General features: G+C 41.7%; 2 protein-coding genes across 2 annotated transcripts; both read left to right on the forward strand.

The window, feature by feature from the left end:
* The first annotated feature begins 216 nt into the window (after nucleotides 1-216).
* On the forward strand, nucleotides 217-5,434 carry LOC108788251 (gastrotropin-like). Its single transcript, XM_018557994.1, has 4 exons — nucleotides 217-283; nucleotides 829-1,001; nucleotides 3,446-3,535; nucleotides 5,381-5,434. Exons 1-4 carry the CDS (start codon nucleotides 217-219, stop codon nucleotides 5,432-5,434), a joined length of 384 nt encoding a protein of 127 aa, XP_018413496.1.
* Nucleotides 5,435-14,521: 9,087 nt separating this feature from the next.
* LOC108788281 (gastrotropin-like) lies at nucleotides 14,522-22,126 on the forward strand. The gene is made up of 4 exons (XM_018558027.1): nucleotides 14,522-14,588; nucleotides 18,956-19,128; nucleotides 20,164-20,253; nucleotides 22,073-22,126. Exons 1-4 carry the CDS (start codon nucleotides 14,522-14,524, stop codon nucleotides 22,124-22,126), a joined length of 384 nt encoding a protein of 127 aa, XP_018413529.1.
* Nucleotides 22,127-27,066: the final 4,940 nt, after the last annotated feature.

Here is a 27,066-nt window from a genome sequence, read left to right on the forward strand (position 1 = left end):
ATAACACCAATACAGATGAGTCACCAGGTAGCACTCCCTGGAATTGGACAGACTGGACAATGAGGATTAGTAGAGTGCTGGCAGTAAGCATGAAGGTGGGAGGGGGTGAGGGGGTAAAAAAACATTTAAATAACCATAGCGGCTCAGTATAACATCTCATCCTTCTCACCACATTTTCTTCTCTCCTAAAGTCCTACTAGACTAGCAAGAGACACCATGAGTTTCACTGGAAAATATGAAGTGGAGAGCCAGGAGAACTATGAAGCCTTCATGCAGTTAATTGGTAAGAAAATTTATTATTGGACTCATTTAGTACCACTAGACATGGACATGAGATGGACATAATCTGGCTGTCCACTGGGCAGCTATGATATAATTCCTGCATATGCGTAAAGGAATTATATCATCCTGGGCAGCCAGCTCCATTCTTAACACCTTTAAGATACCAGTAATAAGTCAGGAATGTACACTGCATGCACAATAGACAGCAGGCAGTCTACTCAAAATAATACATTGCTAGGAATGAGATGAAGAGGTTTTTTGACAGAAGAGACTTTGCATGTATCTCTTGCTGAAAAACTTAGCAATTTATTTATTTCCCAGACTTTAGTTCCACTTTAAATGCCCCCCTCCCTTTTTTTTTACCTTCCCCATCACCCGTGTTTGTTAGCAGGAACAGGCCTAGTGTATGCTCCAGTTACAGATCGCTGAACTCTCTCCCCACCTAAAAGCTATGGCCCTGAGGCCTGGTAATTGATTCTTCATACACCTAGCACTGCATCATGGGAGAAAAGGAGATGACTCACAGGCTTTGCACTTCTTTTCCAGGAATTCCAGCAGAAACAATCAAGAAAGGAAAGGATTTCATATTCACCACGGAAGTAGTGCAGAACGGCAATGACTTCACCTGGTCCCAGATCTACCCAGGCCATACCATGACCAACAAGTTCACCATTGGGAAGGAATCTGAAATGGAGACCATGAGCGGCAAAAAGTTTAAAGTAAGTAGCACCTAGGATTGGTATTTACATGACAGTGTTCAATGATGGTGATTGGAAATGTCAGCATGAAAACTCCTCAATGAGCTGATGATTGCTACATTATTTCACTGTTGGCATCAATGATAAGCCAACTGCACACAACTGAGTTTTTAGGTTTTTATCTTCTGACATGAAATATATAAAGCCAGACATGCTCTTGTGTGACTCTTGTCTAAGTTTGCAGTATGATTACATCATTATCACTTCACATAATTGTACCTTCCTCAATGACCACAAATCTTTGTTGCTATGCAGCTCCTGTACACTAGGGGGTCATTTATAAACAATGTGCAGAGCCGTTAGCCCTGTGAACATCTGTGAATATTCATTCTGTGAGAATGGATGGCAAAAATGAAATATTTTTGTATAGGTAAAAGTATTTTTGAATGTCATCTTGCAATACTACATTATGGCCACTAGATGGTACTGAGGAGCAGAGGAAATAAGTATTTATTCCTTCTACTCCTCAGCTCCATCTAGTTGCCATGATGCTGTATTACAAGATGACATTCGAAATTACTATAAAGAAAACCAGAACTTTCACTTTGTTCATCCATTTGCACGGTATGAATATTCACAGAGATTTTCAGTGCCAATGGCTCTGTGAATTGTTTACAATTAGTCCCCCTAGTGTACAGTAACATAAATAATACAAATTTGTCTGTAAAGGTATTTCATGATCCAGGTTGGTCAAGGTAGAACTAGTAGTAGTTAACCACATTCATCTGGACTTGTCCTGTAATGTTGAGGACGTTTCTCAGGTGTAATCTAAACTTACAGAACAAGTCCAGATTAATATGACTAACTACTGCTAGGTATTCTACATATTATCAAATGTTTTTTCATATTTATAAGGCTGAAGGCTTATGTGAGAAGGAATTGTGGCCTATGTGACTGCCCGCAAATTGTTTTGCAAAAAACAACCATTAGACAACCAAAAGCCACTCTTGGCAAGTACGCCAGCAAGGATGAAACAGTCAATGTCTTAAACCTAAAGACATTACTGGGGGTGGCTTGAATCCTGTGTGCAAACAGATACTGTTGCCATGGTTGCATGAATGAGACATTGAAGTCTTTGTGCAGTTTTAGAAAAACAGGTTTGGCCGCAGATTAAAATTTTAACGTAATTTTGTAAGAAAAAATGTTTTTAGAAAAAGTACTTCTCTAATTATTGCATAAACTGTTTAACACTTAAATGAATTACAATCAGGGCCAGCCTTTAGGGTGTGCGGGCTGTGTAGTCACACAGGGCACCATGGTAACGGGCGGCAGGCGGTTGACACAGTTCGCTATGACACAAGTTGCAGGCAGGGCTGGATTCCCCACAAGGCCACCGAGGCCATGGCCTTGGAGCAGTAGGGAGTAGAGGGGCGGCACAGCCTGCAGCTTCTCCTCGGATCCTTGCTGCTCTTTCCCACCTGTATGAGCAGAGATAGCGGGAAAAAAAGTGGGCGGGGGAGGGGCGGAGGAGGGATCGCTGTCATCGGGATGGATGAGCAGGGAGAAGATTGCAGAGCCGCTGGCTGCCAAATCCCGGATGACCAAGAGGCTCTGTGCATGGCCGAGCAGCTCCTCTCACTGTCACTGTCCTGATCACACCAGTGTTTGTAAACAACTGGAGACACATAGGTGTCCCCAGTTATGAATGAACAGGAATTGCTTTACATCACTTCCTGTTCATTAATGAGTTTCTGAATGGGTAGAAGCAGCTCAAATATTTACTGTCTCCAGATTCTGAATGGGAAGCCTCTGAACTGAGTGCTTTCCATTCGTTTAGAACAGAGGCTACAGAAAAAGAGATTGACTCGGTGTCCTCAATTTCTTTTTCTGTTTCAAAAAGGGAAATGTCAGGACCTAATATATTACCAAAGCCCCCCAATAGTAAAAAGCCCCACGGGCACATATTATACACGTGCAACAGTGTGCACCATGCACTTTGTTTTAGTAAACAGTATGCACTATTTAACATGTAGTCTAGGTTTTGTGTTCTGTTTTTTGTTTTTACTTTTCTCGATGCACTCATATTGAAAAACGGCTCTGAATGACATTATGACATTTTATTTTTATAGGCCCACCATTGTTTTATTTAATAAGAATACTTATATTGTGCTTACAAGTTTAATACCTTTATAATACCTTTGAATAAAAGTGTTATTTTTATCATAGTTTTTAATCTGTTTCTTTGGGGCTTAACAAAATGGGAGACTTTAAATGGTGTGGTTATTGGAGAAATGGGTGGGGCCACTGAGGGGTGTGGTTTCTGAAGGCGTGAAGGGGTGTGGTCACTGAGGGGCACTGTACAGCTTTCTCGCACAGGGCACCTAAAGGCCGGCACTGATTACAATAAAACCAGCATTATACTTCCTAAGCATTTTTTACATTGAATTACATGTGTTTCGGTACAGGCAACAGTCCAAATGGAAGGCAGCAAAATTGTTGTCGACTTTGGAAAATACAAACACTCATCTGAGATCGTTGGAGGAAGACTGGTAGAGGTAAGCATCTATTTTATTGGATTTAACATGTTTAAAAAAAATAAATAAACACACCACCTACATTTTTTATGATACATCCAATAAGGCAAAGTACAGTAACCCATAGTAATCAACTGTCTTCTTAAATAATCTATCTATAGGTCACTACTTGCTGCATATTACTGCTTTTTGGCACCTACTGACAAAGGTGCTACTAGAGCCAATGCAACAACTATGGAATAGATGAGGTGGTATTTTGCACACCTCAAAAATAAAAAACCAGAAGAGGGCAGAAAAAAGAATGAGGGGTGCTGGAACTATAAATAAGGGAAACTCCTCTTTCGCTAATGACAATCCAAAATAAAAATTGAAAAAGCCAGCACACTCAAGCATTTTGCATAAATATATTTTATTATAGTATAAACAGGTTTACAGATATGGTAGATACAAAAATCAGTTGATACATACAAAGGCTTTCCAATAAAAAAAGCATACCAGAATAAGACAGCAAGTGGCTTAGTAAGACAGAAGACCAATAAAGGAATGAGGCCCTGAAGCCCAACGTTTTGGGGGTAATAAACCCCTTTCTCAGAGTGGACCACAAGTACAAGAAGGTCCACCTGGGGAAAGTGGTTAATTACTCTGAAATGTTGGGCTTCTGGTCCTCATTCCTTTATAGAGGGAGTTTGGTAGCCTGATGTGCAGGTCTGTACCAGGTCAGACAAGGTGGAGATTGGGGCTAATAAATGCACCAAATATTAGTATATTGGGCGCAGAAACTGCAACATTCCTGCAACAAATTGCAGTTTGTGATTTTCCAGGTTTTGTGCACATTTTGTAACTCATCTTTGATATAGGTGCACTATGCAGATGTTTTGTCAAAATGTTGGATGCTGAACAGAAAGCTCTGTTATATGGCAGGGCTGTGTAAAAGTCAAGACTTTGTAAAATGTCAGCTGTCCTTAGACTGCCAGCCCAGGTCAATATCTATATAAACTGGGTATTTAGCTGTTTTCAGGGAGTTTCGTTTTAATGGTTTTGCGTAACATAGCATTAGTACCCTGCCTATTAAATCTCCGGGCAAACAAAAAAGTACGCTTGCAGTGAGGCTACTCCCGCATTGCAAGGGTGTGCTTATTTTTGTCTAGGGGCTGGAATAAAGCACATCTTCTTACCTGATCCCCACTCCCGCTGACTCCCTCCAGGCTGTTGGACACCGGTCCCCGCAGCCTCTTCTTCCCTGGGCTGGCAATCTAAGGACAGCTGAAACCATCATATCTAATGCAGGTTCCATAGATCAGCATTAGACGTGAAATCGCCAAGGAACAGTCCACCCGCTAGAACAGAGGGGAGGGAGGTAAGTGCTGACCACCAGGGGATACCGCTATACTCCAATCCCCTGTATAAAAAAGAGCACTTAACCCTTGCTTTGTAGGGCTAGCTCCCTGCAAGGGTACTGCTTTATTTGCCCTCCTGTATGGGCTTTAAATAAGCCTTACAGTTTTATATAGTGTTCCCACAGTCAGCTTTTCCAAAACCTGAAGATAGAGAAGAGATGCATGTTTCTGAATGTTACTTGCTTACATAGAGTCCTGTAAGTCCTAAGCAGTCCCTAACCTCCATTGTACCTTAGATCTAATGCTGGATTTACCAACAAGTGTTCAGAAATTACTAGAAAGAAAAATGATGAAATTAAAGTAAACAACACTTGTAAGACGCTGACTCCTTTGCGCTAGACAGTGGCCAGTGACTGCAGCTGCTGCCAAAGTTGATAAGTGTTCAGGGGTTGTCAGGAATGCACAAAGTGTACAAAATCATTACATTTGATCCGTTTAATTCACCTTGTCTGTTTTCTTTTTATTTCAGACATCAGAAGCCGGTGGAGTTACTTTCAAGAGAATCAGCAAAAGGCTGTCATAAGAAAGATTGTCTTGGTTTAAAAAAAAAAAAAAATTAAATAAAGTTTCCATTAGAATTTGTATCCTGTTTTATTACTAATTGTCAATAAGAAAAATGCGTGATCATTAGCTTGCTGAAAGAAAAGATGTCATAACTCATAGCAGCTCATAAAATAATTGATGTTATTTTTTTTCATATCTGTCTGCTTTCCTCTAGAAACTTCCCACTCAATGTGCAGATCTGCGCCAGGTCAGACCAGGCGGGGATCTGGGGCTAATATCTGCATCTTCCCACTCAGGACTAATTGTCCTTACTTCTGGTGGATGCTTCAGATTTAAATTGCATGATTTTAAAGTGACAGGTGAAAGTCATTGGGACTGAGTATAAGTAAGAATCCCTTGTAGTTATTTCATCTGTGAATGTAGCTGGATTTCAGCTAGAAAAAAATATTAAACTCTCAAACTTTTTTTTACTATTGAATCTGGATCAGGTATTAGATATCGAGTATTTCTTTGCATTTTAGCCCATGCATTAAGTCATCATGTTTCCAAACAGCTCCAACTCTCTTATAGACTCTTCACAGACATCTCCAACTCTCTTAGCTCAGCTTCCCTGTAGTTCCTGTCCAGTACATATCACAAGGGACAGATTACTTTCCAGCAGCCATCCATCCACTACATTGGAGAAGGGAAGAGGGAGGAGCAGAGAGCACAGAGCAGGAGAAGTGTGTTGCCTTGCTGTGCCTGAGTGTTTGTGAAGACACACACAGAATACTAGCACAAACAAGGGTGTCTCCATAGGAGTCTGCAAGGGAAAGGAGACACCCTACAATAGGACATCATGGGCAGTGCTCAGGGGACCAGCTGATTCTGCAGGAAACTTAAACTTTTAAGCATCAAGGAGCAGCATCCATTGTAAGTGATTTAATGAACATTTGAAGTAGTTTAAAAACATGTTAACCTTAATATCACTTTAACTGTTTTAAAGTGTTGTTTAAGGTTTTCTATACATTTTTTTTTTATATAAATATTTTTTTAGACTCTGTTAGCCTTAACATGTATGTATATACATCATTTTTAAGAGTGGGAAAGTTTTGGAACCCCTTATATTGCTGTCCGTGTCCCCACTAGGTATATTCAACCATCTGTTTGTCCTTGTAACCATTGTCTCTGTGACAAAGAGTAATTGGAAATCCAACATTTTACAGTTGTCACCAGAACAGGACAGAAGAAGAATAAATCCTCCACTAGGGACAGCTGATAACTGTCGTAGAGGGGAATTTCACTCTCTATGTTGAGATTTCCTTTAACTTATTGTTGCGTCTCTGGGACAGGAAGTGAAGGAAAATATCCCCAACTGGGCAAAGACAGCAAAAAAAAGTTAAATGACAGCGGGTGTTAATCATCCCCTACTCTATTTGACATTATTATTAGTATTAGTTGGAGGCCAAGGAAAAAGACTGATATTGCAGCATGTCAAACGCCCAGATATTCTTTAAACAAAAATGGTGTGTATGTAGTGGAACGGTTCCTGGCATGCAGCAAGACAGCAAGGTTTATAAAATCATAATTCACTTCTTTATTTCAGAATATTACAATAAAAATTTTTTCTATATATCACAACAATAAAATCAGTTTCCAATGGTTCATGTAAGAATTATGTATTTCCCACTTACATAGCATGGTAACAGGTATGGTAACAGGCGATCAGAACTATTCCTAACTGTTCCCTGGCTTGGTAGGAAAGGTGGCACATAGAGGGTATAAAACCCTGGCCTTAACATATGATAGAGAAATGAAAAAGCAGATGCTACCTTCATGTTACTAAGTCAAAAACATTCAGTAGATCCAGAAATATTGGCAGTTGAAGATACTGAATATGTTAATACCCCTTACCTCTAAACACCAGACTTAGCTCCAAGTCTCCCTATTGGCCTTTTAGCATGATGGCAGCCCTTTATAGACTAGTAATGGATCTGTGGAGGTGGAAGGAGGGGAAGCCAAGGTGGACTTTTACAGGAAAAGTCAGCATTTCCATTTATCTCTCTATAGCTCTACTGTTTTGACATGCAGATCTCAATGAGGATAACCTCTGCCTATACTTTTTATCGTATGTCCAATTGGGTTTGCTAGTAAGTATACACAACTGTTCCGCAAACACTACCAAAATAGTACGAAAATAATGTAAACATTTTTTTTTAGCCCTAACCAGAATCAAGACAAGTACAGAATGTTACAGAATGTGAAATGACAAAAATTCCCTAATTTAAGCAGACCTCGAAATCATCCCCACCACCCGGGTCGAACAAGAGACATGATCCTGATGTAGAAATGGGGAGAATTCTGGATTTCTAAATGTCTGAGCTGTAATTGTTGAAAAGGACCGAAAAGTAGATGCAGCCCACATACTTCTGAAGGTCATTTAAAGAATAAAGTATTAACATTCAATATCAAACTGTATAAGCTTATTGTGATTTGTATCACATTTTGTTAACCACAAATGGAGTTCCCCTTTGATAATCAACTGTTTGGTCTAAATATAAAACAAAATGCTGTTTGAAATTCACGGAATTCTTGTATCTAAATATCCATAACATTGATAAGATTGTTGTTCATTTACAACCTCAATCAATGTGTCACTTTATATTGATTCATGTGTTGTGTCACTTATTTGATACCTATATTTAGTCCAAAGTCCTTAGGTGTTTTTTAGAGCTATTTTAAATTAAACTGTGTAGTTAATGACTATCACTATTGTTGGAAAAGAGACTTTCCTATCATACTGTGTCACAGAGACTGTCCTGCAGTCACTTTAGAATTTGTTGCTCCCAGCTGGCATGCATCGGAGTGTTACTGCCAATATAGCAGGGAGGCCACAACAGAAGAGAGTGCAAGCAAATAAAAGTTTCAGTCCACCAAAAACGTATATATTTCACTTTTTCGTAGATGCTGGAAAGGTTAACTACTTGGCAATTTCTTATACCTCTTTGGAAGTCTATTATGAGATCTCTGTGCTGTTCTCGGTTGGCACAACTGCTGTAGCCATTATGAGAGGCTCCCACTGGGCGTGTTTTTTATTTACCCTATATCATGAAGAATGAAACAGGAGGGGTTGGACTTGGAACACACCAAGATGGATGGGATCACACAGAACTCCCAAATGCAAACATACAGAGATGGGCATTACAGCAGGAATATCTTGCAAGTATCCAAGAGAAGCTTAGCTACCAGGCTCCACTTATGTTAAAATAGAAATTTTGGGGTCAACTGATCATATAAGCATCTGCACTCCCACCTGGGGCTTTTGGTTCCTGATAGTGTGTATTTTTCAGTAAAGTCAGTATTACTGTCATCCCTGTGCATCCTTTGAGGATACTAGCTAAAATGGGACACTATTGCCTTGAGAGGGTTGGCATCGACTGAGAATGGTTCCATCTGCCTGTGCAGAGGCCTAATATAGGATTTCTGCTTGGCTGGTAAGAATGGAGCATTCTGATAATGTAATGAAAGCCAGTATTTCCCCCCGAAAATGGCCACAGGGAAGCAACTAGTGGGCCATGCATGATTAAATGCGGAGTGCTGCATACTGATGCATCCACTGTCACCCGGTCATTAACATCAATAGGTACAGTAGCTGCATCTGAATGGGGACACCTGGCATTCCTACATATAACAAAGAGGAAAATTATTATGTTCATGGAAAAATACAAAATCTTTTAAAGACAGACCCGGAGAGCCTGAGCGGAGGGGCTACATGACTAGGGGGAGGAATAGTCCCGGGAGAAAGAGTTAAAAAATAAAATGGGAACAGCTGCTCTTACCTGATTGGACGTGGGAGTCAGGTGTCCGGGAGGAGCCGCATGGGAAGGATCTGCAAGGGCTGAGGGACGTCCTCTTTCAGGAAAGCAATGAACGAAGCAGGTTGTCCCACCCTCCCACATTCATATGAACAGATCTAATATCGAAAAATCTGTAGGTTCCTGATGCAGGAATACAAGATTGCCCCCGTGTGAATGAGACCTTAAGTTCCTAAATCTTACAGAAGCTTCTTTTAAACTATCCTGGACCTCATTAGCTTCATTATTATTATTTTTTACTACCTTTAGGTATAAAACAATGTAGGTCTGCTGATTTTCACAAAAGTCAGCTCATCTCACCACTACCATTTAAAAGCCCATCTAGGCGTCAAAGTCAAGGTGTATCTTTCCAAATAAATTCTATGATCTTCAAGAATCTTTTATAGTATGTACTGCAAACGTAGCTTCTTTGGTAAATTAAATAAATGAAAACTGACATTAAAGTAAACCAGACATCAGTGTTAGACACAGCCTGTCTGATAACGCTACAACACAGGCCATTGCTCGATAGTAGGTCATAGACCTTGTAAAATGACAAGGAACTGAGACACAGACAAAAACTTTAAGCCTGAAGTTTTTCAACTTTAATGAGTTCATTCACTTTCTTGGCACAATCCCAGCTGAGACAGATAGACAAAAGGTTACTGGCAGCCCTGCCCATAGTCTTATCTGATTTTCAGCCAGTGAACTATCAGTCATGAAAAAAGTGCTTACTCTGCTTGGATTGTGCAAGCCCGTGTATTGTTTTATTCTATGTTTTAGCTAAAAGTTTCCAGTTATGACTTATCTTCATCAATCATAGCTATATAAAATAACATGACAGCAGATTGTAGCAGCTATAATATGCAGCAATTTACCTTTATGTTATTACTATATATTGTGGACAATTGAGTCTTCCTAACTGACGTGCAATGTTGCCTGATTGTGCTGTCGACAGCATATTGTGAGCTACATATGTTGGCAAACAGCCACAGAGTCTAGGACGGTAGTCACTGTCTGCTCAGGCTGGGGCAGTTTGTGTAGTAAATTGCTCCAGAGGACGTTTACCTTTGACAGAAGTCAGGATTCCTGTGGGGTCAGGGCTCTGGAGTCTGGGCAGGGAAAGAGTGGGTGGGTTCCCTGTCCACCAAACTGCAGTAGTCCACTCCAGGTGTCCTATCCTGGAAGAAGCCACAAATTAAAAGAAATGAGGTGGAAGGTGTGAGCTAAAAAGACTCTGCTTTAGTATGAGAGGTAACAGACTGTGGATTATGTGTATAGGTGGAGAGAGGTTGTCTGTGCAACTAACAGACAGATCCCAGATCTGGTGGGACATCTCTGTTATAACTGTGAGGTTGTGCTGGGCATACCCCCAGCAGAAACTTCCTGTATTCGGGGCTGGCCTTTGGGGTGTGCGAGCTGTGCGGCCACACAGGATGCCATTACAACAGTGGTGTCAGGCACCTGAAACAGCTCACTATGACACAAGCTGCAGACAGGGCCATAGTCCCCCACAAGGCCACCAAGGCCATGGCCTCGGGGTGGCAGGGAGTAGAGGGGCGCCACAACCTGCAGCTTCTCCTCGGATCCCCACTGCTCTTCCCTGCCTGTATGGTGCTGAAGCCGGTGGGGGCGAGGGGGGGGGCGCTGTCATCTGGATGGACGAGCAGGGAGAAGATTGCAGAGCCGCCAGCTGCCAAATCCAGGATGGTCGACCAGCTCTGTGTGTGGCTGAGTGGCTCCTGTCACTTTCAGGCCCCATTCACACTGAGCGATTCGCAAATCGCGCATTTGTCGCGCGATTTGCATTTTGCGCGATATCACGCGTTTGTCGCGCGATATCGCGCAAATGCTTGCATTGAGCAAGCTAGAATCGCGGCGAAATCCGCTCCAAAAAGGGTCCTGCTGTAGCGACGCACGACCCGCAACACACGACCCGCGACCCGCGACAGCGACGGACAGAGCCCCATTGCCATGCATTGGAGAGCGATATCGCTCGGTAAATAGCCACGATATCGCGGTAATTCCCGCGCGATAAATCGCTCAGTGTGAATGGGGCCTTAAGGTAGCAGAGTGGAGGATCGGTAAATATGTGTGATATTTACCGATCCCCTGTGTGCATCACAAACACTGGAGTAATCAGCGATGAACTGTTTGTAAACACCTCTGGGCACATAGTACTATGCTTCACATCGCTTCCTGTTCATTCATGAGTTTCTGAATGGGCAGAATCAGCTTAGTACAGAGGCTTCTATCCATTCATAACTGGTTGATAGTAAATATTTACTATCTCCAGTTTGTGAATGAATGAGAAGCCCCTCTACTGAGTGCTTTCCATTCATTCAGTGCTTAGGCTGCAAGAGAAGAGATTAAGGACTCTGTGTCCTCAATTCCTTTTTCTATTTCAAAAGGGAAATGTTAGGGTCTGCTTAGACCCCTGATATTTTACCAAAGCGCCCTCCCCACACACACACAGTAAAAAAATAAATCGAATAATAATAAAAAATATAAAATAATAATAACACACACACACACATATATACACATACACATATATACACGCATACACACACACACACACACACACACACACATACACTTTGTTTCAGTAATCAGTATGCACTATTTAACATGTAGTCTAGGTTTTGTGTTGTTTTTTTTTTTTTTACTTTTCTAGATGCACTTACCTGAAAAAAGGGTCTGGATGACATCCTGACACTTTATTTTTATAGACTCTATTTTAGTTTGACATATATTGTTTACCACTTGAATGCCTACTGTTGTTTTATTTGATAAGAATACTTATATTGTGCTTACAAGTTTAATACCTTTGAATAAAAGTTTTATTTTTATCATAGTTTAATCTGTTTCTTTGGGGCTTTACAAAATGGGAGTCTTTAAATGGTGCAGGTATTGGGAAAATGGATGGGGCCTCTGAGGGGTGTGGCTTACTGAGCGGTGTGGTCACTGAGGAGCACTGTAAACCTTTTTCGCACAGGGTGCCTGAGGGACCTAAGGCCGGCCCTGCATGTATTGACTTTGCTACGTTAATTAAAGTGGTCATGACTGCCCTGAAACTAAACTGCCCTGAAATATTTTGTGAGAGGACTGTCTTTTATTTATTCACTGTTTGAAGGTAATCCCATTATACATATATATACAATATATACGGACTTGTTGCTTTGTTGCTGTGCAACTCCTCCAGATCTTTGCTTGTGCACATCACACACAGTGCCATCGGTTTCAAACTTATCACGAATCCATGCAATTGTTAGTCGTGTAGGTGGTTCTGTTCCAAACTCACGTCGACATTGTCATTGAACTTCACACACATTTTAAAATTTACAATACCACTTCAAAATGGTCTTGTGTTGCTCAAAAGTCAAGCATTCCTCTGCCATTTTCTTTGACTCTCTCCTGACGGTCACATAATAATATCAACAAGGGTATACATAACTGTTGAAGTGTGTATCCATTTTTTGGGCCCCTCTGTATATATACATTGTATGTACAGGCAGGGGCGTAACTAGAAATCACAGGGCCCCACAGCAAAACTTTGTATGGGGCCCCGTGATTGCTAGTCATGCCACTTGCAGAGCCCAACATAGACTCTATATAGTGGGCTCAGCAAGGTCTCAGTTTGGCTGCATGCCTCTTATCTGTCAGTGTTGTCCACCTCCGTGGTCGCCGGGCCCCCGCCTTCTCTTCCGTCCCCGGGCTCTGCCTTCCTCTATCGACGGGCCCCGCCGCCTCTTACATCACTGGCCCCACCTGCTCCTAGATCGCTGGCCAGTGATGTGAGAGGAGGCGGGGTTGCTGTTAGGCGGGCCCTGCCTCCTTCTTTACTGCAAACGCCGGTGTAACCGGCCTATTCTGCCGCATCTGCTGGCTGTCACTGAAACAGCTCCGCAGAGGCTGTGAGGGGGAACGTTCTCCCTCACAGCTGCTGCTGAGCTGTGTCAGTGACAGCCAGCACCCCGAGACGCCATAGCGACCCAGGCGGCCCACACGGCATCAGAGGGATGCCCTGGCCGGGCCCCCCTGTGCCCGGGTCCCATAGCAGCCGCCTGTGTACAGGATATGTCAAAAGGTATTGTAGGCACTCAGTGGTCTTCCAAAAGAGTATATAAGGTCAAAAAGTTTTGACACTGAGTACCAGGCAGCAATTTGACTATACTTTGTAGCAGAGAAACACCAACAGGGCTATTTACTGAAGGGTGAAGAGTTTGGAGAAGGCAGGAAAGGTGAACAATCTAGAAAGTGAACTGGAAAGTGAGCTGAATTGGAGAATTTTTCCAAATCATCTAAGTATTATCCACTTCCACTTTAAGAATTAGAACTTTCTAATGTATCCTGTGGCTTAAAAGTGCCAGGATTTAAAGTGGTAGCACAGGAAGTGCAATGGGAGGAATTTATCAAGACTGGAGCAGACCAAATCTGGAGCAGCTGTGCATGGCAACCAATCAGCTTCTCAGTTTGTTCAGTTAAGATTTGAAAATGAAAAAGAGAAGCTGATTGGTTGCCATGCACAGCTGCTCCAGATTCTGTCTGCTCCTATCCCCCCAAATGTCTTTTGTAAAGGTTTGTTAGAAATTGCCTATCTATATTTTTACACGGAGATAAGAAGAACAGTGAAACACAATCACCATGCTACTATGTAAGGAGTATAGTAGAAATCTGTACTGGGTAGATAGGGTTGCTCCATTTGAATATCTAATGAGAAACTATGCACATAAATAGGGCTTTAAAACATTGAAGCATGGGTGAAAGATTAGGTATATTCAGATGATTATTTTTATATAGTAAAAAATGCATTAAAAAGAACTTCAGAGCACCTGTTAAGAAAATACGTTGCATAAAACTTAGATCCACAAACAATAGAGATCATTGTTAAGCATCCTTTTAAATCAACTGTTTATGATAAATCTTATGATACCTCTCATCAATGACATTCAGACCATCATTGATAGTATCATAATCATCAGCAAATATTGTGAATGGGAAATGAAACCCCAATTGACTATCCACACCTGAATGGGTTGCTTTACAATTGTTTGAACCTGGTGTTTCCCCACAGGTCAGTAACACCAATTTATCAGTGATTTATCAGATATAGATTACACAATCATGAGATCTTAGATGATAATTTGGATAGCAGGGTAGGTCTGGTCTCACTCCTCTGGACATATAAAGAGAAACCACCAACTTAACTGCACTCACTGCTCTCCTCAATTCAAGACTTAGTAGTCCATTTGTGTGGTAAAAGCAGCACCATGGCCTTCAGTGGAAGATATGAGACTGAATCTCAGGACAATTATGATGCCTTCATGAAGCATATTGGTGAGTATAATCTTAATGGACATTCAGAACACATTTCTATAGAAAATGAAATTTGTGATAAATAGGTTTTAAAGCAGTAAAGTCCAACATGGATAATTTGACAGAACTTAGAATTTGCTTCTAACTGTCCTCCACGTTCAACACGTCCTACATTGTGTTTTACAATGTGATGCAATTCTTATTTGTATTAAGTATTTAGATTACATTGTTCTAATATTCCAATTGTCAGCCATTGTTCTGCCATGCTAAGGGTCAATGAGCCTTTTGGAACTGAATTATTAAAAAGCTTTGGCCCCAATTGATCTGTCATCTCACAGTCATCAAAGTCTAGCCATTGCCAGTTTTTCCCCATTTTGGATAAAGTAGGGAAGAGTTCTAAATTTCTATCAGGTTTGTGATTGTGACCCAATTGGGGAGCTTTATCTTCACTTCCCCTCCTAATGACACCTATACCAGAAATGGAAGATGGCTTGTCATCGGGATGTGAAGGCATGGGCAGTATTAAAAATATTGTCAGCCGTTTCAATCTTTCCTCACTCTACTATAAATGTGTTTTTGCTTTTTATCCACGTCTTAGAGAGATTTTCCATCATTTTCATCATTTCCTGATTTCCTGTCCTGACAGGACGATTGGAAAACTTCCCCAACAGAGACACAGGTGGCAATAAAAACCTGACTTGACTCTAGCCCTACCTTGCTCTATCCAAGGCTAAAACAAATGTGGTTGGAGTGGGGCTTTAATGCTCATATAGTCACCTGAAGCAATAGATGTAAAGTAGATTCAGGTATACACACATAAAGATAATCAAGAATTAATAATTAATAGCCCTTTCCAGCAAGCAATTTTTAAAATAAACTTTGAAGTTTTGATTTCAACCAATACTATGCTATGGTCACATGGCCACCAATATCTGGATCAGGTTCTTTCTCTCCAGGTAGTGGGCTGGGTCTTTTGAGGAGGTGAGATGATGATAGTGCTAAAATAGCAGAGGCCTGGTCCATGGCTGTCAATGCTTCTGGTGTGCTGGATGCAGGCACAATGCCTTCATCCACCCAGGAATGTGGAGACATGATTGGATCCACACAACTTTTACCCAAGAATTACACATTTCTTAATTGAAATAGATTGATAAAAATGTATGAAACCTGGGTAAAGCTTGTGTGAATCGTGTGAAAACAATTATAAATAGACTTCTTAATGTCATCTTTTCTGGATCAGGAATCTCCAGTCATATTTCTTTGGTTCAGAAGGCTGCTAATTAAAGACCTTACTAAAATATTGTGAAATAGGCTATGATTTCCAATGAGAGATGAAGACAGGCAGTCCAATTTCCACACACCCTCATGGGCTCCCTTATACCACTGGCAGTGCCATCACTGTATCTCTCCTTATGGCCCAAGTACCAGTGAGGCATTGTTTGGGATTTTAACACAAGTGGTTAAATAGAACTGTTCCATATAGATGACTAGCAGTTTCAGGCCATAGATAAGCAGCTCCACCAGAACAGTGATGACGGATGAGATGGTTTTCTTCGAACTTTTCCTTTTTAATAAGAAATACTAGCTTGAAAATCTGTCACTCAATTCCCAAGTTTACATAAACAAATTGTGTCCTGAAGATGCTCAAATGAATTACAGAGGGACAAATCTAAGTCACAGTACCCTGAAGCAAAAATTAAAATAAACCTGTATGGAGAGAAGTACAAAGAAATGTGTGGGCTGCCACTGCTGCCCTCCCTCTAAACATATTAGTTGTCTGGCTGTTTCTGACGAACAAATACATTGAGACACTGACCTGGAACCATGGGCCTGGAAGTACAGGTATATATATTGGCAAAACGTTTTTGTTAGTTTTGACTAGGAAATGGTTAAAACCTCTGTTTTTTCTGGTGTCTGTGCTCCATTAGAATGATTTTCATGATTTCCAGGATTTCGCATTGCTTTCCTGTGCTGGTGACTATGGTCACCATGTCAAAAAGGATGAATCTTTTCATTGGGGATACTCTCTGAATTAGATGAAATTACCCACAATGCTTCTGGGAGTTAAAAATGAAGTCATCTTTGCCTAGGATTTATGTCACAAGGGGGAGCGCTAGTAAAATAATAATTTGATTTAGTATTGCTGGCATGTAATGGATTTGTGTCAAATGTGAGTTTTAATAATGGGTTCCTTTGTAAAGAGCAGTCTCCAACGTGCATTCCTAACCATCTGAATCTCAACTCTTGAATCGTTACCTCTCAGGGATAGTTATTTTTGTTTTATTTACTTGTATTCTCTTCCTGTCACAGACGGATTGTGGGACTCTAAGGCTGTCCTATCACCTGCACAGTGCTGATAACAGAAACAAAACAAATTCTCATTTAAAACCCAGTTGAACTTTTAATAATGCAGTCAGGCTGCTTATACAGTACAAAATGTGCCTCTTTTTCTGCTATTGGTTTATCAGCTAGTGCTACAGGAAGGGTTAAAAAAGACACCGTACTTAAACAGTTTCTGTGTTGCTGCTGATTCCAGACTTAAGATGAACCACTAAACATTAAAATTTTGCTAAGCTGATAATACATTTCTTTATCTTTGTAATTCACTAACCAGGTTGTATTGATTACCACCCACACTGTATGTTGCAAAACTGTTCCTGCTCCCCTTATCCCCTGTTTTCTTATGTCTAGTCTTGCAATTAACACGTATATAGAAAATCTAAAGACTAATAAAATGATTGAATTGAAAAAGCACTGGAAAACTCAGACAGCAGCTCTCACACACAAGTATTGGCCCAGTGTTCCTGCTGTCTGACATGCCCCCTGCACATTTCTCTAATCAAAATAGCTCTCTCTCCCCCAGCAGGGCTGTTGATTAGAGCAGTGTTCAGGGGGATGTCAGCAAGCTAGGCTGCTGCTTGTGTGTGAGAGCAACAGTCTTATTCTCTTCCAGCACAGAATTTTTTTTACCGTGCACCAGATAAAGTAAATAAAACAAGAGGCATATTAATGAATGTATATGCAGCCTGCCTGCATTAAGGCAATACATTAAGAAGGTTCACTTGGGCTTTAACAGTAACAGAGCCAATGCTATCAATCCAGAAAGCAGTGGGCAGGATCACTTCGCCAGGAGATGACTGACAAGCCGAAGGCTGATAGCCTCACCCCCCTACAACATTTTCTTATCCCACTGTAGTGCAAGCCGGCACAGCTTACATGAGAGTGGCAACTCTGCTCTGAATTCAGGAGCAGTGCAGCATTGTTGCCACATCATTACAGCAAGCTTCATTAGGTGGACTTCACGGGTAGGAGGACTAAGAGAAGTCTGTAAATGAAGATGTAAATGTAGCTGCAGATATTTAAGTGCTATTGCACATATTTTTGAAATGGGAGGTCACAGTTCTACTTTAAAGGGTCAGTTCACGCAAAAGTTATATATAATTATAGCTAAAGTCTAGTCGACAGAGTCATGTGTTGGCTTCCTTTATCTCTTTGGGACTCCAGGAGTGTGATCTTTATGTTTTAGTTTCTGGTCACTGTTAAATATTCACACCCACCTTCAACTGATTTTAAACCTAAACTAGACTTTCATTACACAGTGCACAGGGAGCTTGCTGACTGGTGGAAAGAGCACCAGGTTGATACTATGAGTATGTTGCTACCCCTTCACTATCCAGTGACAGGCTGGGGCGGTCCTTTACCAAGCTGTATTGCTTTACCTGTTGTACCAAAAAGCTAAACCAGATCCTGCCTATGCTGTCTGACAAAAACTCCAACTCCAACTTTTTTTGCAGGCAAGGCAGTTCAGAGGTTTAACTGTTGGCTTTCACTTTAAGTTTAGAGATCTCACTACCAGAAAATATCATAGATATAAGAAACTCTTGAATGGTTTAACACTCCTGCCCCTACAAAACACTTATTATCTATATATAAACAACTTGCAGAACCACTGGCCCTGTGAATGCTGGGGGATATTCATTTACTGTGAATGTTCTTGTACATTTTCTTTATAAGTTATGTTTTTTTTCACATGTCATCCTGTAATATGCATTATGGCCACTAGATGATGCTGATGAGCATAGAAAATACATACGTATTTCCTCTGCTCCTCTGCTCCATCTAGTGGCCATAATGCAATATTACAAGATGACATGTGAAAAAACATTTAACTTATAAAGAAAGTATATCGAAAGTGTTAAGAAAATATATTGAAAGTGTTAAGAAAATATATCGAAAGTGTTAGTTTTGTGCATCTATTTGCACAGAACTAACATTCACAGACATAACACAAGGCCAATGGCTCTGCAAATTGTTTATAAATAGATGTTATAAATAGTACCATTCTCCTTTTTAACCCCTATACGTACATTCTTTTTTTCATATCACAGGTATCCCTGATGAGCAAATTGCCAAGGGGAAGGAATTCAAATACACCTGCGAAGTAGTCCAGAAAGGCAATGAGTTTACCTGGTCCCAGATCTACCCCGGACATACAACAACCAACAAGTTTGTCGCTGGCCAAGAGTCTGATATAGAAACAATGAGTGGAAAGAAGTTTAAGGTACTTATGTGGTTATCTAAGCATGTATACACCTAACTGACCTTCATATCAAAGCTGGGCAGGGCGGTGATAAGTAATCCTGATCATGTGAAGAGCCAAGTTTCGAAGGCAGTAATATTTATAGATTGGTATCACGGTCAGCATAGTATTGTTATGAGGCTCAAGTGCACAATGTGAAGGTGCAGTAAACTACGTCTAAAGGAATCCTATTGTAAGACAAAAACGGCTCTGTCAATGTCCCTCTGAAAATGTTAATTGTCTGGCTGTTATGTTAACCCTTTGGCTATCATACTCTCTGAGGGACCATCAAGCAGCATGTAGAACATTACCGATACAGTACACTGCTCTGGGTGTATTTATGTATCCAACACAGTGTGAACAGAGCCAAAGAAACTCAGACTAGCTCATAAATTGTCTTACAAAAAACAACTCTTCTTGTTAAGACTAAAATTAAATATAAAAATATTTCCTTTTTTTAGGTAGATAGAAAAAAGCATATTATTTCATAAGGCAGTGGCCTACCTGGCCAGTAGTTGGAGCCTGAGTCTCCATTTTACATATTCAGCTACTTCAGACAGAAGCCCACTTGTTCACGGAAATGCATTCATTAGAGCAGTAACTCCTCCCTTATCACTTCTCAGTAAGAGGTTTCAATTAAACAAACAGAGCTGCAAAGCAAGCTTCTGCAGTGTTGTCCCTGTAGCTAAACCATAGTGTCTTGGGAATCTATTGACTCAAAACCATTATGGCTTCCCTTAAACAGAACTGCCAGATTATCAGCCCGTGTTTGCTAGGTCTATTAAAACCAGAAAGTGTCTGGGTTAGTCACAAGAGCCAATAATATTCAAGTTGTAATTATTCTAGTACAGGTTAGAACAGAACTGGGCAACACAAACATTACTCCATTCTGCTTTCATACATAGGAGCTGAGTTCCTAAATATCTTTCTAGTTTATGATTGACATCAGCTGTGAACTGATCTTTGAAAACAATATGTATCCAGAAGTGTGTAATGTTAGTTTTTCTTTTCTTGCAGACCACAGTCAGTTTGGAAGGAGGAAAACTTGTCGTGAAATTTCCCAATTATGAGCATACTTCAGAGATTGTTGGTGGAAAACTAGTGGAGGTGAGATTGGCATTAATATCGTCTATTTTTAAGTCCACAACTCCCTGTGTCATGAGAATGATAAGAGTTGCACCAGAGAACTAGCAATGGGCACGCATGTTCACTACAAGTCCTCAGATCTTGCTGTCAAACTGACAAATGAGCTACAGAGTTAAATTTAAGTTAAATAACATATACTGTAGATGCTAAATGTGACCTGCCCATCCAGTCTTCATTGACCTCTTTTTTAACCTCCCTGGCGGTATTCCCGAGTCTGGCTCGGGGTTAATTTTCTGTACCATAAGCGGTAACCCCGAGCAAGACTCGGGAATATAGCGTCGCATCTCTTACCTTGTCCGCGATCCCCGCTGTGTCCCCCGGCCGATGCCGGCATCCGTCTCCCGGGTTCCGTCCCTTGCGAGCGTCCGCGTCGCAGGGGGGTTGAATCGGTTGGAAGTTTAAAAGTTTAAAAAAAAAAAACGAAAAGCAGATAGACCAAAAAAGGAAAAAAAAAAAAAAAAATAATCATACCACCAGGGAGGTTAATAAACTAGCTTTAAAAGGACCTGTCATGAAACTAAATGTATGTCTCAGGAAGCCAAACTGTACTACTTCTAGTAGTGGTTGTATTCACATTCAGAACAATGATGCAACTTGTAGGGACAAATATTTTACCTCCCATTAAAAAGGGCACACAATCTAAGCCATTTTTACTTAGCTAAGTCAGCTACTGTCATGTAACCCTCTGGGGATCCTCTTTCTAAGTGGGGACCGGTGATCCACTGCTGCAGTCTGGTCCCACTACTATGTCGTCTTGTTGCTGTGCCCGATTGTGACACCATATGCTGCTGTCTGCTGCAGCCTCATAGGACCCCGACACTGGACAGCCAATGGGAAGTGTCCATGGCTCCCCCAGACAGAGGTGTTGGTACTCACAAATTACCCCTTTTGCTCTGAATTCAGAAAGAGAGAAGACTTGCACCTGAGCATGGATTTAGGGGTTCAGTTGGGGCATTGAATTGTTTTTGAATTACTGCAGCAATTATCTAAGGGGAGGTTGGGGTATTGTTTGGGGGTTCCAGACCACAGTTGATCTTTATACCCTTAAAAATACTGGTTTAGTCTTATTTGATAAGGCAATCATAAGGGCAATGATGGTGTGTTTATTGTTGTAAAACCCCTCAAAATGGCAGCTGCTCAATTATGTCACAATCAGCAAAGGAAAGGTGCAAAAGCATATAATACTAGAAATCCCGATGACTCAGTTCTTCTGGTCAGCAGAGAACCTAACTATAAAAAAGTCCCATTGTTAAAGAGTAAAATCAATGACATTATCACATACTGTATATACAGGAATAAGCTGGTCACGAGGATTGAACGGGAAAAAACATTTGATTCCCTCATTCATGCTAAACAGCTTGGTTGAAGGAACCTTCCCTGCCAGCCATTGAATGCAGATGCTAATGGGACCTGTAGCTGCTGTATATCTGAACAGTTATATTCGCAGACCATTTTCCACTCAACTCCTTTGACAAAAGTTGATTGAAAAACTTGTTAAGGCGAGTGGTGCCGACAGCACCACGCACAGCTTGATTTTCGGCTGATTCATCAGTAATTGGCCAAAATTTGAGCAGTGTATGGCCAGCTATTGACAAAAGTAAGCCATAACCCCTAGCAACCAAGTCAGATAGCCGACATGTATATTTCTAAAGAGGTCACTGCACTGTGCATCCCTACCCAGTGTGCACATGGCTCTTTGCCTGGATGATATACCTTGATTATCTATAGTGTGTTCTCATGAGGTCAGCACTAATATGCTTTTTCTTTTGTTTTTTTTCAGACCTCAGTGAGCGGTGGCATCACCTTTAAGAGAATAAGCAAGAAGGTGGCATAAGATCTCTGCGCACTTACTTTGTCACTTCTACCTAATAAACAATTGTTTGCTGATTGAATTTTTTTCCACCTTGTTCTTCTTTTACTGAAATGTACTCATACGAGGTAGAGTGGCGGTGACTCTGCCACTTAAATCAGAACTCTGGGCACAATTTTTTTATTAACCCTTGCAGTTGGGCTACCACTGCACTGCAAGGGTTAACTGCTCCTTTATTTCTAGGTTCAAAAGAAAGTTATACTCACCCGATCCTCGAAGCTGACTGGCTCTTAGATTGGTCTCTTCCGCCTCGCTCACCCTCTGCTGCAGCAGTTTAAGGTTCCTGAGTCGTCACGTTCTATACACAGTGTACAGGATGTGAGGACTACGAGGGACATATACCTTCGCTGCAACGTAGAAGGAGAGAGACAGGAGGGAGCGCTGTGACAGCTGGTTGGCTCGGAGGATCAGTATAACAATTTTTCTTTAACCTAGACGAAATTGAGCAGTTACCCTTGAAGTGCAGCAATAGCCCCTCTGTAAGGGTTAAGAAATGTGTGCCCGGACTTTTGCTCTAATCAAGGATCATAAAAGGGTAAGGCTTTATTCACATTATTGTGTGAACTGGCGTTTCTCTGCATCACATCAATCAATGTCAGTCACCTCAAAGGCACCTAGAAAACAATTGTTTTAGCGTGTAGGCAATGTGAAGGGCCCTAATGTATATAATTACCTCTACTGCTGCTGAGGGACACTTCACTACCAATGAAGTGTCTTCTGAAACCAACACTTCTAGGAGTGTCAATCTGCTGTGTCCCCCACAGTGCTCAGTGGTTTTTCCAACCGACCCCCATGTCACTACAGGTCACAGTAGACGAGGAGGTCGGAGGGAGGAACCACTGAGCGCTGCGGGGAGAATGGGCATGGCACACGTTTGCTTTAAGCTTATGACAAATGCAAGTTATCTTTATGTAGAAAGGATACCGATACTTTACAATTCATTGCATAACTGTGTCTACAGCGTGGCTGACCTTTATTTCGACTAAAGGCCTTGACATCATGTACATGGTCTTATGGGTGCCCTGTGTGATATCATTGCACATATTTGGACTTTTATGACATCCCCTATCTGGGCAATAGTGTAATTTCAAATGCAGAAAGTTAATGCCGTAGATTTACTTAATGCAAATCTCTGTCAGGTTGTTATTGCCGCCTGTGAAATTATTGGGGGACTCACTTTCTGCCCCTGTGTCTCCCCAGTAGAGATACAGGTAGCAACAAAAACCTGACAGAAGCTCTAATCCTTCCCCGCTATATCCAAAACTAAATAAAACATTATGGCTGAGTTGAACTTTAAAGTAGTTTAAAGCCAAACGGTTTTAGGTTTGAATAGACCCCTGTCTGATGTTCATTTCTCTCGATTCCCCCTATTAGGGAGATTCACCCTCTATATCTGTATCTGTCCTGATGACCGTTGTCACTGACATTGAAAGTAAAAGAAGAAAAAAAAAAGATTTTGAGGTGTCACCAGAACAAAAAGAGAGAGAAATGCTCCAATGGGGACACTAGTTCTGGTGACAACAGGGTATTCCCTCACCTCCTGTTGTGGCTATGGGACAGTACGTTAAAAGAGAACTATGGGGTAAGTGTTTTTCCCAATAGTTCTCTATAGGGTCACGGGAGGGCATATGCTATCCTCCTCCCGTGACCCAAAGCTCAGCATATCACGAGCTACAGCTCCCTATATACTGAGAGCGCTGCAGCCGGGATGGATTCCAACAATACTGTTGAGATCCACCCAGCTGCATGAGTGACAGCGGGCTCTGCCTATATAGAGGCAGAGCCAGCTGTGCCCGCCGCTCCCCCATTCCTTCCTCCACTGGAGAGGGAAGGGGGGAATCCCTGAGGGGAGCGGTGACTGACAGTCACTGCTCACTGCAGGGAGACGATCAGGAAGTGAGCGGATCGGCTGCATGTTTCTGCTCGCTTCCCGATCAATAGAGCCGACCTGTGACAGCTTCTTTGTCACAGGTCGGCTCTAACTATGAGGCTGAGTGGAAATAATTCACCTCATAGATGGAAATCTCCCCAATGGGACTCAATGGAAAAATAAATGTTCTTACTTTGACACAGCACACTCCTAAAACTGTACAATGTACCATCTTTTACAATACTCAGAGGAGAATTTATCAAAACTGGAGCAGACAGAACCTGAAGCAGTTGTGCACGGCAACCAATCAGCTTCTCTCTTCAGTTTGTTCAGTTAATATTTGAAAATGTAAGAGAGAAGTTGATTGGTTGCCGTGCACATCTGCTCCAGATTTTGTCTGCTCCAGTTTTGATAAATTCCCCTCTCAGTGTGACATTTACTGCAAAGGGGTCTTCAAGACTTACAGCAGTCAATGCAATGATTTGTAAAATTCCACCTCCGGTGAACCCTCCTGATACAATGTGAATCCCAGTTCAGGTGGATTACATCAAATATTCCTAAACATGACTCTGCAGGGGCTCAGGGCCAATCACACCATATGCAGTGCGGTTCGAGCCTGGAATGCCATTGACATGGATGGCCCCGATGCCTACTACCGCCCCAGAATGCAGCCGGGCTTGATCTATGCAATCCAGTGCGTCCTGGGCTCGAATCGTACTGGAACGCACTGGATATTGCGTGACGGCCCACAGAAGCATGCTTGTATCCTCTCTCCTGATTGGCTCAGTGTTGATAAGTCCCTCTTCTTCATGTGACTCAACTGAAACCCTAAAGGGGTTATTTGAAGTCGAAGAAATTCATAGAGAAACAAAATTTCATAACCATAAACAGTGTTACCTTTGTACAGTCAGCAGGGCGTTGGCATCATTGAGCCCAGCATTTACTCTGAACTGCTGCAGCTTATTAACTTCTGCTGGAATAAAAGACCCGGACCGCACATTTCTTTAAAGGCTTCATGTCCACCTTTGTGGACGCTGAAGAGGTAAAGTGCAACTGAAGCCAAAACACGTTTTTTCAGTTTTGGATAGAGTGGAGAGGGATTAGAAACTCAGTCAGGTGTTTATTCTTGTCTGTTAGGAAAAAAATAACCTCCCCTGGTGACCATTTTCACTGATAGTAAAATAAATTGTCACCAGAACAGGACTAGATGGGAAATCCTCCAATGGGGACACTAGTTTTGGTGGCCCTGCTGACCACCAGGGATTTATCTCTCTTTGGAGGGATTTCCTCTCGCTTCCTGTTGTGGCTATCGAAAAGGAAGTAAAAAAACATTCTCCCCAATGGGACAGAGATGGCAATAAAAGATCATAAGGTTTATAACACTCTTTTACCCTTTACAAAGGAAGTTTTGGCTTCAGTTCTACTTTAAACCACTTGGCAGTGTTTTGTTATGCTTGGGGACTCTATTGGCGAGATCTCTGCGATGCAATACCAGGTCTGCACAACAGCTATGGACATTATAAGGGGTTCACAATCTCTCTGCTGGATTTTTTGCTTATTTACAGAGTTATTCAAAAAAGGGTTTGGAGAGGGCAGGAGAAGTGAACAATCTAGGACAACATAGCTGAACTGGAAAGTGAGCTGAATTGGAGAATTTTTCCAAATCCGCTATGTTGTCCTAGATTATTCACTTCTCCTGCCTTCTCCAAACTCTTCACCCTTTTGGGAATAACCCTGTTTATGTTATGTTATGGAGAACAGGAGATGCTGGAACACCCAAAGGTGGCTGGGATTAGAGACAGGAATTATGGCAGGGAGAACTTGTTGTTGGGAGTATCCATATATTATTATTATCAATAATTATTAGCATTATGTTGTCTACTACACAAGTAACATATAGTATTATGAAAATGTAAGTACACTACATGGAAATTGTTGACTTTTTCAACATATTTGAACAGACAAACAGATTAGATTTATATAGAATCTTTAAGTTGCCACCAAGTTCAAAACTTCCACATCAGCGCCACTGGACCTGGTTCATAGCCCAAAAAGAAGGCAGCCCCATTGCAGTCAGGGAGACTGAATGGTGCCTTCTGAATGGAAGCTGAATAGAAGCCAGAAGTGAGTACAATTGATGGTGGATTTATGTTCTTTAATAAAGGTTTTACACTAGGGAAGGCGCCCTGTCTGGCTTCTGTTTTTCTATAGAATCTTTAAGTCCTTGGTTCTCAACTGGTAGGTCATGACCCAAAAGTGGGTTGCGACCCTGTGCTCAGTGGGTCACCGCTTTTCTAGGTGAGAGGCTCCTCAGTCTTCCCCTAGCGCAGCACTCTCAGTTCTCGCACTAAGCAGCCATTCAAAATATGCTGCCCAGAGCCGGGTGTCGGCTTGAGGTGGGGTGGGCTGGGGTTATGGCCGCGAGGGAGCTCTATCCATACGTGCATTGCTTACAGCTCCCTCCCGTGACCGGAGTGACATCACATTCTGGCTCCCGGCACCTCTACAGCTGCGCATGAAAGCTGTACAAGCAATGCACATATGGATGGAGTTCCATCACCGAACAACATGCCCACACTGGAGCCCGGGTTGAGGATCCACTCCAGTTCTCGTAAGGTAGGAGGAGGCGGATCTTAAAAAAAAGAAGAAAAAATTTTTTTTGGGGAGTGTGTGAGAATGTCTGTGAGTGTGTTAGATTGTGTCTGTGGTTGTCTCTCAGTGGTTTTGAGGGCCCGTTCAAACTAGTAAAGTGCGTTAATCGCACAGTTCCATGGGATTGACACATTGTAACATGCAATCACACCTACGGTGCGTTCCATTGTGGGAGGTGCCCTGCATTGCCATTCATTTGAATGGCACCCCAAATGCACCTCCCACCCACAGTTTGATCGCCTGCACTGGAACTCGCGGTACCGAAATGCTGTGCGTTCCATTGCAGTGCGACTTAATGACCGAGGACAAATGTGGGTCCTGAGGTTAAACAGGTTGAGAATCACTGCTTTGAGTTATATATTGTATTCAGTGATATTATCTT

This window comes from Nanorana parkeri, unplaced genomic scaffold (assembly GCF_000935625.1).
Source record: "Nanorana parkeri isolate BGI_ZX_2015 unplaced genomic scaffold, ASM93562v1 scaffold14, whole genome shotgun sequence".
NCBI classification, from domain to species: domain Eukaryota; kingdom Metazoa; phylum Chordata; class Amphibia; order Anura; family Dicroglossidae; genus Nanorana; species Nanorana parkeri.

Excerpts from the sequence above, each read along its gene's own strand:
- LOC108788281 (XM_018558027.1), top strand. The coding sequence starts at position 14,522 with ATGGCCTTCAGTGGAAGATATGAGACTGAATCTCAGGACAATTATGAT. Across the intron at positions 14,589-18,955 it reads TGCCTTCATGAAGCATATTG|GTATCCCTGATGAGCAAATT; the intron begins GTGAGTATAATC and ends TTCATATCACAG. Across the intron at positions 19,129-20,163 it reads TGAGTGGAAAGAAGTTTAAG|ACCACAGTCAGTTTGGAAGG; the intron begins GTACTTATGTGG and ends CTTTTCTTGCAG.
- LOC108788251 (XM_018557994.1), top strand. The coding sequence starts at position 217 with ATGAGTTTCACTGGAAAATATGAAGTGGAGAGCCAGGAGAACTATGAA. Across the intron at positions 1,002-3,445 it reads TGAGCGGCAAAAAGTTTAAA|GCAACAGTCCAAATGGAAGG; the intron begins GTAAGTAGCACC and ends GTTTCGGTACAG. Across the intron at positions 3,536-5,380 it reads TTGGAGGAAGACTGGTAGAG|ACATCAGAAGCCGGTGGAGT; the intron begins GTAAGCATCTAT and ends TTTTTATTTCAG.